This window comes from Tiliqua scincoides, chromosome 3, assembly GCF_035046505.1.
Source record: "Tiliqua scincoides isolate rTilSci1 chromosome 3, rTilSci1.hap2, whole genome shotgun sequence".
NCBI lineage: Eukaryota > Metazoa > Chordata > Lepidosauria > Squamata > Scincidae > Tiliqua > Tiliqua scincoides.
The window spans coordinates 155,403,584-155,416,179 of record NC_089823.1 but is presented as its reverse complement, the minus strand read 5'-3'; the positions used below and the strand labels follow the sequence as shown (position 1 = coordinate 155,416,179).

Sequence of the window (12,596 nt, the reverse complement as noted above, 5' to 3'; positions counted from 1 at the left end):
GAGAAAAATGTGGTTGAACATAAGAAATGGTCTTCCATCAGAACACTGCTCCATGTAGTTCAGTACTGCTGACATTGACTGTTTCCAGGGTTTCAGACAGGGGTCTTTCCCAGTCCTATCAGAAGATGCCACAGCTAAGACCAGGGCCTTTTGCATGCATAGCAGGTGCTCTACCACTGCCTTATCACTCCCCAACCACTTTGATACCAGGAACTTGTAGTTGGGAGTACTTGATGTGCTTGGGAGCACCTGATGTACGGGCTGAGCTAAGAGGCATACACTGACTCTGCCTTGAGACTAGTGTTAAAATTACTGCATTGCTAAGATTTATTCTCAACCTTCAGTGTATTTTCCCTTAAGAGAAACTGGCCGGAATGATATGGATCAAGTATGAGTGAAATATTCATCTCTTCCAGTTAAGAGAACCCCACCCCATTCCAGGCTGCCAGTCTCATTTTTTAATGTAAATTCAATATGAACATTCTGAGTTTTCCAGCATTGAAACTGAGTGTTAGGAAAATAACCAGTCAAGTCACAACATTCTGATGAGGGTAGCTTTAAACCAGCCAGGTGGCAAGTAGCTTGAGATGGCAACAGAATGTCATTCCAGAACAAGGGCTGAAAGCCATAGCCTGACATTAACAAGCTTCGTGTATCATAAACCTTGAACTTTAGCGCTTGAAGAACAGCTGGGCTCAGCAAAGTTCTCTCTTTGCTAAGGAAATAGGAGCATATCTGTAAAATTAAACTGGTTCAGTTACCAACTCCCTCTTCCTACTGAGCTAAAGAAACTGTAGTTAGAATTAAGGCTCTCTAGACTTGTTGGGAATTTGTGAGAACCTCACCAAAGCCTTGTGTGGGGAACCATGTCAGTCAATGGTTCAAAACTAAGGCTGCAATCCTAACCACACTTTCCTGGAGTAAGCCCCATTGAACAAAATAGGACTTACTTCTGAGTAGACCTGGTTAGGATTGTGCCCTAAGTCTGTAGTGTAGATGTGCTCTCAGGGGAAGTTCACACATACCCATTCATCACTTGATTGGTGATGTTCACACATGAAATAGCCATTGCAGATCAGGCACCATAGAGAGCACTTTGATATCCCAGTTGTGTAATAGGTACACAATTCCTATGCACACAGATGGCCCAATCCTACACTAACTTCCTGTTCAGCGATGCTGCCACACCAATGGGGGGCAAACTATATCTTGTGGGGGAATTTCAGGCCCTGAAGGTCTCCTCTGGGTAAGGGAACATTTGTTCCCTTGTCCAGGGGCAATCCCTTGTTGCCTAAATTGGTCTACTCAGACCTGTATCAGCTATATTGCTGGGGCAAATCCAAGTGGACCTGGGAAGGCGGATTGAGGCCAGGAATAGGATATTGGCAGTGCCCCAGTTGCTGCTACCACCTTCTTCTCCTCAGTCTGCTCTCCTCCCAACACCATTCCTCCCCTTCCCTGCCTCCCTTCTGTCCCCCATGCTGACTCAGGAAGGGAAGTCATCATGCACTGGTTTCCTGGTCCCATTTCCAAAATGAACTGAAATGAATGAAGGCACCATCGGGTACCTGAAGGACTAGTTCTGAGAAAAATAAGGATGAAGGTAATGCTACTCTGATTTGCATCCCACAGTGGTCCCTAAAAGCTCACTTCCTAGATACGGTGTCAGGCATATAACAGGCATTTTGCTAGGAAATTGTTAAGACGCAGTTGCTCACCTTATTGTCTTTACCCACAAATTTGAACACTGGGACCTGGAAGTGTTTGGCAAGGTGATCCTTGGACAAGTATTGCTTCACGGAATCATCGGAAACACAGCTGAAGAAAACAAAGAAAAATGTTAATGGTTTTCACAGATATAGTGGTGACAATCCCAGCATATTTTGGTCAGAACACAGTAAGGAATGTGGCTCTTCTTGTTTAATAGCTGCATTAATATCTGTGGTCATGTCATGAGGTTCAAAAATGAAAAGAGAAAAAAAGCAAACAAGGTTGGTAGCCTGGCCATTGAGCCAAACACCCAAGCAGCAAAAAGAGTTGTCAGTATGCATGTAGCTAATCTGTCACCACACTCTATACTGGCTTGTTTGAGCTGCCTTCCCAGGCTAAAGTCCCATCTACCCGGTGTCTGTTTAGTCACCTCTTACGACAAGTACAGCCAAACCGAGGGCTTATCCTCAGCCCCCAGGGGAAAAACGTCACAGCTGTGGATTTATAGATGTTTCTGTTATTTTCAGCAATCTGCCCTTTTGAAGAGAAAAAAAAATCTGCTTTCATCGTAAATTAAAGCGCTACCCAGCATATTCTTTCCTACAATCTAATCTCAGGAATGTGGACTTTGGATGTTATAAACACTGCAATAGAGGAAAGAGGGAAAGCAAAAGCTTCAGAACATGGACGACTGCAACCTTACACATCCAATAATCTTTAATGCATCAATTTGTGGCATAAATAGCTCAAGGGACAATTTATCCAGGGTGGGAAAGGGTTCATAGGATAGGATTTAATTACATTTTGGGGAAAATATTGATTGCCACCTCTGTGCACTTGCATAAATTACTATGGAGGGGAAAGTGTGCATTTTCTAAAAGTGTGTTCAAAAATGTTGTTTCTGTTGCAGATGCACAAATCAGGCGGCTGCCACAGATATTTTCTGCCCAAAGGTTAACAACCAGGTAGGGAAAGTTAATGGGCTGTGGTGATTGAAGCTCTGTTATGCCAAGTGCTTCTCTCTTAGGCTTTGATACGGTCAGCCTTTGAGCGGGAACAGGGGGCAGTGAGGTTTCTGGAATGTGCACAATACCTTACTTCAAGGAGATTGAAGTTTTGTCTAAATATAGACACGGTGCATTTGTTGCACAGGGAAACAGGGCCAAATCAAGCTGATTCACTGCCTGAAACAGTGGCTCATGAGCTGCCCTACTCCAACCCCTAAATTGTGCTGCCCCTCACCAGCATGCACATGCACCAGCACTCCCCACATGCCAGCAATCTCAGCACCAGACAGCAGACACAAGCAGAAGTTGCTCCCCCCCTTATATGTATTGGCACATATATTCGCCCATGCCCTTTTTTACCACTGATACTTCCTCTGAACTGTCCAGATCACCCTCTCTGTCAGTTTTGAGGAACTGGTAGAAGATGGGAGAAGGTGGCAATGAGATGCTGGCAGGAATTCCCCTGGTAGCAGGATCTTCCCACTTTCTCCAGCTTCACTGCCACAATCTTTGGCAGCAGCACTAAAAACACTCCCCTCCCCCCCAGCTTGCCTGTTCACCCACCTACTGCCCTATCTTATCTTTTTCCTCCTCCATCTTCACTCTGTTGCTGTTTTGAAAAAGAGCAGCAAAGCAGGCTTGAACAGGATTTTGGGAGAAGCACTGCTCCCCTCCAAAAGGGGAGTCCCCCCCCCATTTTTTGAATATGGGAAGATGCTTCTCCTGGCCTCCTTGTTTTGGACTACTTTGCTGCTCCATTTCAAAACAGGATGGCAGGAGGCAAAGCAGGTAAGTAGGGGCAAGGAGGCAGCTGTGGAATTGGCCAATGGGCTGGGTGCCCACCTGGCAGCTGAGGCAGCCCATCTCCCCTTGTCTCACGGATCCTGTAAAGAAGGATGAAGACCAGCAACAGTTCACTAAGCTGGAGTGGATTCAGATCATGGGGAAACAAACTAAATGCTAGCACTCCTTGGGTGCTTGTTTTTGTACCCCTATAGTCCCCACATTTGTAAATAAAACAATGATTCCAAAGTCCCTATCAGTCTCCAGTGCGCTGTCTACTGAAGGAGGCTGATCTGATAAAGACTACCACAGATCTCTTACTAACAGTGAAATAAAGAGAATGATGCAGCACTAAGGCATCCAAAGAGATTATTCACCAGCTAAAACCAGCTGGATATCAGACAAGTTGGCCTACAGCAGGGGTGCTCAATAGGTGGATCGCGATCTACCGGTAGATCGCGAAGCAAAATGAGTAGATTGCGGAGTGCCGACCCCCCCTTCAGGTGCCTCTGGGAGGAAACACTGGGAGTAAGGCCCATTGTACTCAATGGGGCTTACTCCCAGGTAAGTGTGGCTAGGATTGCAGCCTCACACCCTAATCCTAGGCATGTCTACTCAGGAGTAAGTCCTGTTATACTCAGTGGGGCTCAAGGTACACCAACATACAATGTACACATAAATGTTATATGTTATGATGGCGCGAACATTGTAAAAAAAACTCTGGTAGATCTCCGGGCCTTGCTGGGTTTCAAAGTAGCTCTCGAGCCAAAAAAGTGTGAGCACCCCTGGCCTACAGTTATATGATGGCATAATCTGACTGTCCTCGATACATGCATGCCAAATAGCTTAAAGTAAATCATCATTTAGAAGGAAAGACTGAAGACCAACGCTAAAGCCTCAATCCAGCCACAGGGAACACTGAGCCATTGCTAACTTTCTCAGCTCCTCATCTGAAAGTGGGAGTAGGAGCAACCTACTTTGTAGGGTGGCTGTGCAAGACTAAATGAATGGAGCACTTGTAAAGCGCTCTGCACAATCTAAAATGATGTACACAGTATTCACAATGAATTTCCATTTTCCAAACAATCTGAGAAATTGACCCTACTTTACTAAAAATGTAACTGCACTAGCAAAATGCAGTCAGTCCAGTACAGATTCAGCAATCCTCCATAGGCTTTGGAAGTGCCCTGTATATTTCAGGATTTCTTATAGGACTGCCGCACTGGACAACAGTCACACTAGACCAAAAAACATGGAGCGAGTGTGGGCCACTCTGGAAAGATTGCCAATGAGGATGGACCATCAATGTATCAATGTACTTACACTATATACGTTTATCAAAAGATGTTAGAAGTCAGTATCACACAGCTGTTTGCAGATGAAAGCCACAGATTGTGTGGCTGGCATTTTGTTTTTTTTACTTTATAATAAGATTAGTTTAGGGTTAGCACTTTAATAACTGCTCAAGAGGCAGCAGACAGAAAGAAAGAACGAGCTCTGCAGAGAATTTATAAATGTATGAGGTACATCTGAAAAGACAATACCCACATATCTTACTAGACAAGATAAACACCAGATGCTACTGAAGCACCATAAGGCTGTCCTTTAAGGCATGCCTCTTAATTGACTGCAGAGGGTACCATTTAAAGGAAAAACACTCAGCTGTCATCTTGCAAGGAAATTTCACTCACTGTTTATAATGCAGGCATCTTGTAGTTCAGTTTGAACAAAAGACTATAGATTCGGGGAGGCGGGGCAGGGCAAGGAATTATTTTAGAACAGACATGGTTGAGACTATATAGCTTCAAGTATAAATATATTTGTTAGAGTGTTAGTTTCCCCTACAACCAGTAGATTGCTTTTTATAAATGAGCACATGAAGAACACTAAAAAAAAAAAATCAAATTTGCTATAGTTATCTTGTATCTCTTTTAGGGCCCAATCTTATGCAGCACAGGAGCATCCGTGCTAAATGCCCACTGCTGTATCCTGTGTTGGACACAAGCAGTCTGGCGGTCTTGTTGGGGGAAGGGAACATTTGTCTCCTTACAAATAAAGCCCCTTACAAGTAAAGCCCCAGCCTGCTCAATGCGGCTCCTTGAGTCAGCACCTGCTAAATTGCTAGTGCAGACTCAAGAAGACCCACATTGGGCTTCCGAGCCAACAGGGGATAGGATTCAGCAGAGAAGGCCTCCCCTGGTCCAAACTGCCCTCCCGGGACTGTCCCTCCCTGTTCCACCCTCCTCCACCCAGGAACGCCTCCCCACACCCTCCCGCCATCCTCCCCATTCCTTCAGGCTGCTTGGTACTCAGCTCTGCTCTGACAGTGACTGGGGCTCCTTTTGTGGTGATAACACAAGCCTCCCCACTGGTGCCATTTACTCACAGGGTGGCACAACCCAGCACCAGTTTGGATGAGCTTTTAGAGATTGTCAACATCATATGATGTGCTTTGCTGGTCCACAACACTTTATACTGCATTAATGGGACTAAAGGTTTGCGTACTTTCCCATTAAAAAAGGAAATAATCATGTACACAGAAAACTAACATGGCCAGTAGTAGGTTGTAGCCTATCCTTCTCCCTGACATGTTAGTTTTCCTTATGCAGTGAGGTTTTTTTCTTTTTGATGTGGGAGAACATTTCAATAGTAAGTCCACACCACCTGACATCTGAAGTGGTATAAGCTAGTAGCAGGTACATCTCAAGAGGTCATTGATTGTGCCACCTGTGCCCTGAATGGACAGGAATGTAATTTATTTGATAAACTCTTTTATTGTGTGGGTTTCAAGCACTTCTTTCTGAATGGCAGAAGAATCCACTGGATGTAGTCAAAGTATATTTCAACTCCCAAGCAGGAAGATTTCAGGCATTAGAACAACCTGATTTGCTTTCTCTCACTGTAGCTGCTACAATAACACAGAGGCTTGAGCCTCTGGAGCAACAGCTGCAATTTACAGTCTTCTATGCAAGAGAAAGAGGGCAAATTTATCTTGCTTTGTCCAATTTGCCCCTTGAAAGTCCTTGAGTTCATGCCAAAGTTAGGCAGATGTACCCCCCCCCCCCAATGACTCAGGATGCTACTCACAGATTAAGTGGGGAGACCTGGTGCTGACTTTGCAATTCCCTTGCCTTGTGCCCCTGCAAGACAGTGTGGCTTTCTCCAACAGCACAAGGAAAGGATCAGCTTTAAGCAGAAGAAAGTGTGCAAGGTATACCTCCTTGTGTCAGTGCAAGGTAAGTCTGGCTTATAAGAACATAAGAACATAAGAACAGCCCCACTGGATCAGGCCATAGGCCCATCTAGTCCAGCTTCCTGTATCTCACAGCGGCCCACCAAATTCACAGCGGCCCACCAAATACACAGCGGCCCACCAAATTATGGTGATTTCTGATGATCCTTTGCTCAAAAAGGAAAGCTCAAAAAGGTTTTTGATGATGATCCTTTGCTCAAAAAGGAAAGCTCAAAAAGGTTTGCTTCAAAGCTCAAAAAGCTTTGAAGCAAAGCTTTGCTCAAAAAGGAAAGCTTTGCTTCAAAAAGAAGCTCAAAAAGCTTCTGATGATCCTTTGCTCAACTGGATTCTAAAGGAAATAATTCCTAACCACATTTCATCTGCACCAATTTGTACAGCACAAGCAAAATCCCCCTCTGAAGTTTCCAAAGAAGCTTCATAGCAGGAATGTGCAACTTGTGACCCATCAAGTTCAATGTAGACCTTCAGGCATACTCTGGGATCTGTAAGACAGTTAACAACCTCTGTGTTTTTGCAGGACCCAATAGGCAGCAAAATTATTTGAGCTATGGGGTTGTCTGTAGCGTTGACACCAATTTGCTGGGGCCCTGGGGCAAAGCTCAGTAGTGGACCTCTCATGACCCCACCTGCCCAGACTATTGCATGCTACCACTGCCATCAATCCTAAGAGTTCAGGAGCTGCCCTAACCAGGTGAACCCTCTGACAGGCATGAGTCCTCATCCAGTGCCTCATCTGGCTGTCCACGAATCCCACCCCTCACTCTTTAAAGCCACAGTCTTACAAATGGCCAAATTCACAAGTCTTTCAGCATTGTTAAATTGGGTGTTGGGTAACTTAACATGGGTGTTGTTTGACCTAGCAACTATCCAATAGACAACCCAGTAGAACAATGTGCTGAGAGTTCTAATCCTATAGAAGTCAGACACATTACATCAATTCAACTGGCCCCTGCTTTAGGACACATGGGAAAATCTGAAGAGCTTCAGTCATTCTGAGAATAATTACTGGGGTGTGTAACACTGATAATAAAATGTATATCAAAGTGAGCGTCATGTCCAGCCCATCACACCTAGCTTCCACTTTGCAGTGTCTCCATGCCCTCTAGAGGACAAAAGTAGCAGATGAGTTGCTGCATATATGCACCATGAAGTAATCCAAGCCTTTTAATACAAGGAATATTCTGCATGTATGACTATTGGATGGTATTGCATGTCAATATGCAATAGTGGAGATGCCAGTGCTCTCTCCTGTTTGCCCTGGTGTTATGTGTAATACACACAAACGTCCACAATGCTCAGAACTGCAAGACATTAGTGGGTGTTTGGAGCATGAGTTTGTCAGCGTCAAAAGGCATCCTTGATAACCTAGAAATACAGCATAATCCTTGGGCCAAGTGGTAATTAGCCTTGGTATAGTGATGCTGACTTACTACTAAGCAGTCCAGGAACAGGTCAATTAAAAGCTATTGTGCATTACTGTTGTGGACATGCTCTTTTGCTTAGGCCAAATAGCCTTTTGCTCTGTAGATACTGTTTAACCTGGCACTGGATGGTGAACAGGAGGCTTAGAGACCTCTGGTGGCTGGTGGCCATGCTAGCCAGTGCAATTTGTATAAGATCCCCATCTGTCTGGTTAGGGCCAGAGGAGATTTTGCAGTTTGAATGTGGGCAGTAGAGAGAAAAGGCAGTTTGCATGTGGAATATGAAAGAAGGATGCTAAGGAATTTCCACACAGCTCTGGAATTTCTTAATGGGGAACTGGGGACCATAAATTTATACATAATTTTTTCTCATTAATTTCAAAGGTGGTTAATCATGACTAACTTTCTTTGATACACACACACACACACACACACACACACACACACACGCTGTGGTTGGGATGATCTCCACACAGGACAAAAGTTGTATATGAAATAGCATCTAGAGATTAGGAATATCAGGTCTGTAAGAAGCTCCAAATACAGTACTAATCTGCAACACTAATCATGGGGCTTGATCTGTCAAGAAACACTGTGCAAGGTCAAAAATTTTATGCCTGGTCTGTGGTCTTGTACAAGCTGCCCACTGAGGTAACCCAGCCACTAAAGAGGGCAATTTTGCTAATTGGTTAAATATGCTCTAATGGTGGGTCACCAGCTGGCCAATACAGAAAGGCACAAGGGTTTTACTATGGGAGCCAAATTCATTATCAATCAGTATAATTAGAGGAAGAATTGCCCCCTGTAAATGCTGTTGTAAGCCATCTATTTGCTCACTCAGTGGCTCCCTCTGGATCCTTTTATGAAGTGAGAAGTTTTGCCTGGGTAGACCTGACAGCTGGTGATCGTCCTGATTGGCAGACTATCTATTCCCTACCTGCCAAAAGCCATTTTGCTTTGGGAAAGAATTGGCACTTTGTATATTCTCCAGGCTTTGGGTGACCCAAACAGCAAAGGGAACTGGGTTCAAACATTAAATACATGGAAAGGAACAGCAGTGACACTTGCCCATCTTGAATTAGGTAGTACTTCAGGATTTCATCAGTCTTGGATGTAGGAGTTGCAAAGCAGCTTTCCACTAATGTCTCCAGACCACTCACGTACACCAAGGGCTCAATGCCAAAATACAAAGAGTCTCGGAGTTTCAGAACAGGGACAGTATCCCTATAGGACTCTTCAAACCCATTGTCTTTGAATATCTCCAGGATGAAGGGAAAGACACCCCGGTTCCGGCTCATGATCTCCAGCGGTGCGCTCTTGACATTGGGGACGTAGCCCTCTGAGATGGTGTAGTGGCGAGGGAATTCACAAGTAATAGGGATCAACAGGTTGCCGGTCCGAACAATGATGTCGCCATTACTGCCAGGAGTTTGCTTTGGCAAGCCAGTCACCATATTTGTAGCAATGATTTTGTCATTTACTACCTGTACCCCAAAAGAAAATATTGTTATGTCAGATGGGCACAGGCAGCAAAACTATGCCAGGAACAGCTTTATTAGAACTTGGGCTGTGTGTACACTGCAAAAGTGCAGGAGAAAGGCAGGATGTGGTACTGGGAGTGGAATTCGACTTCCTACTGCCCAGTCCTATGGAGGATTGGGCTTCTGGACAGAGTGGGTTATGATAGTGGAAGTGACTTCTGCTGTTGTAAAATGGATGTTGATGGCATGCGCAGCACTCTGTAAGTAGCCATTTTGCACGCGCTGGTACTAGAGGCAGCAGCACTGCAGCTCCATTGCTGGATCCTGCCATGCCCGTCAAACCCAATGGGTCAGTGGTCACGATGAGGGGTCTGCAGGGAGGGAGTGGGTGCATCTAGTGACAATGGCATACACCAGATCCCTGTCTCTTTCATCTCCTTGGAAATACTCTACCAAAAGTGGTAGCACCAGGGTTTACTGGGAGGTAAGTATAAATGTGTTACATTTACCTCCCCTTTGCCCTTGGGTCGCCTGTTCCCCTACTGCTGGATGCAGCACAAACCTTTTTGGTACAGCTACATCGGTGGGGGCGGAAGAGGATAGGATTGGGCCCTCAGGCATCTTGGCTTTTTATGAAAAGTGATTCCTAGTTCTTGTGGCTGCAAAGTTATGCTTGAAGACAAATGGGCAATATTTGCTGAAATGTCATGGGTGTCCAAATAAGAATTCCAGTGGTTGGTGCTTAGGGCTTTAGGGCCCTGTATAGCTTCTCCCTGGTCCCCTAACAAACAAAGCAAGAAATATGCAAAACCAGACTAAACATTGCAAAATAGGGACATTATGCACATTTGCTCAATTTGCATAATGTATACAGGCCACTCTAATTAGCTGAGATTTTCAATTGCCCAAGCATGGTATTTTAATATTTTGAGCAAGGATTATGCAGAGGCTTAATTATAACTAAAAATACAATACTGGGGTTTGGGTGGAAGTGTGTGTGTGTGTGTGTGTGTGTGTGTGTGAGAGAGAGAGAGAGAGAGAGAGAGCGAGAGAGAGAGAGAGAGAAGCTAGTGCAGTGCAATGGCTAAGACACTGAGCTATGAATCAGAAAGTCCCCAGTTTGAATATCACTTGGAGACCTTTAGGCAAGCAGTCACTTCAGCTTCCTCTCCGCAATATCATAAAGCTCATTTACTTTATTATAAGGTTGTTGCAAGGGTTACTGCAGGACAATCAGTGCCCACTTAGCAGGTGAAATGCATTGAACACTTGAAAACACTATACCAACGCTATATTATTGTTGTTATTATTGCTTAGAGACGAGACAGTGGCAATGCCTGCACTAAAGGAGTTTGAAGATGGAGGAGAACATTGGAACAATCATTAGTCTAACAACCTCACTACAAAGGCCTTGATATAGGTACTGACTCATCCTCCAATGTTATGTATCACTATGTAATTTTCAAGAGCCACACTTCTATATTATGGAAGCTGTTTCATTTTATTGATATTGTAGGATACAGACTTCTTACTACCTGAAAGTGCAGTCTTCAAATATTTATCATTTGGAAAACTCAGCCACTAACTCTTCCTAACTGCATGACTGTCTCCTCCTATTTCACTGTCCTGATATTCAGAAAGAGAACTGTATGGATGTATACACACACAAAGGCTAAAATGTGTCTTGCTTCCATCAGTTCTGTCACGCAAACAGAAAACCTACAAAATGCTCATTCATGTGACAGATCTCTCTCTTTCACTTTCTCTTCTTCACAAAAAAACATGTGAACATGGCTGATGTAAATCTTAAACATGAAAACACCCTCCAGCATTTGGTTTAGATACAAACCAAACACAGCTCTACTGTGAAGCATAGCATTAAAACCAAGCTGGAAGGAGAAGATGCCAAACTAACTTAAGCAGACTGGGTTTGGTTGAATCAGTATGTGGTACAAATATGGCATCTTAGGATATCTCCACACAACAGATTTAAAACAGTAAAAAAGAATGAATAGCAATTATTTTGCCTTGGTCCCGAGGAACTGTATTCATTCTGTGTGTGCATCTCTAACAAAGAATTCACAGCACCTTTGTCCAACTGCAAATCACAGGATTTCTCAGGCGAAGCCATAACAATTAATCTGGAATAAAACCTATGTAAATTTGTACAATAGGTATATTCTTGAGTACATTCTTAAGTTACATTTAAAGTGGTGCACATAAAATGAGTTTATGGAAATTATGATCTCAGAGACACATTCAGTACTTTCAGATGATAAGGAAAGTGAATGTCAGTACATACATCTATAATGGTGCCACAGGACTTCAGACTGAAGACGATGTTGACATGTGTGCCATTGGAAACGCCTTTGCAGGAACCATTGATGAGTGAGAGGTCCATTCCTCCAACAAGATCCTTAGGAATGTTCACCTCTATGGATGTAGATTTGCATAGGACTGGGACTATATGAAAGAGCAAGTGAGGTGGACATTAAATGCATCACCTTGTGAGGAAAGTCAAGCAACTAGACAAGCCTTCTTTTGATGTCTGTTTCTCTGATACATGTTCACCTTCCCCCATGAAAACCTTGCTTTGATCTGTCTGCTTTTAAGAGGCGATGATTATTTTAGGTTTTACATGCAGCTCCTTTTCACCCCCAGGGAGTTGTCTGTCTCCTTTACTGTGACATTCTTGCCCATCAGTAGGTGAATTTACTGTGCTTACGTTGTATTTCTAGGATCCAGTAGCAGCATTAGCACTTTTATGATGATTCAGTATTAGAGTGGGTTATTTTTTTAATTCTAATCTTCTGCAAACCAGGAGCTCTTCCAGATGAGCTCTTCTCCTGTTACAGCAGAACTGCAGTGGCTAGCAGCAATAGCCTCTTCTTGACAGCCCAGAAGAGTATGGGAAGCTGAATTGTCACAGACGGGAAATTCA

General features: G+C 43.9%; 1 protein-coding gene across 1 annotated transcript in view; it reads right to left on the bottom strand.

The window, feature by feature from the left end:
• Positions 1-12,596, bottom strand: part of OIT3 (oncoprotein induced transcript 3) — a 32,754-nt gene that overhangs the window by 436 nt on the left and 19,722 nt on the right. Inside the window, exons 6-8 of the mRNA XM_066622285.1 lie at positions 11,958-12,118; positions 9,243-9,658; positions 1,719-1,818 (exon numbers count right to left, since the gene is read on the bottom strand). Of these exons, the coding sequence (XP_066478382.1) occupies positions 1,719-1,818; positions 9,243-9,658; positions 11,958-12,118 (677 nt within the window). The remainder of the gene's footprint in view (positions 1-1,718; positions 1,819-9,242; positions 9,659-11,957; positions 12,119-12,596) is intronic.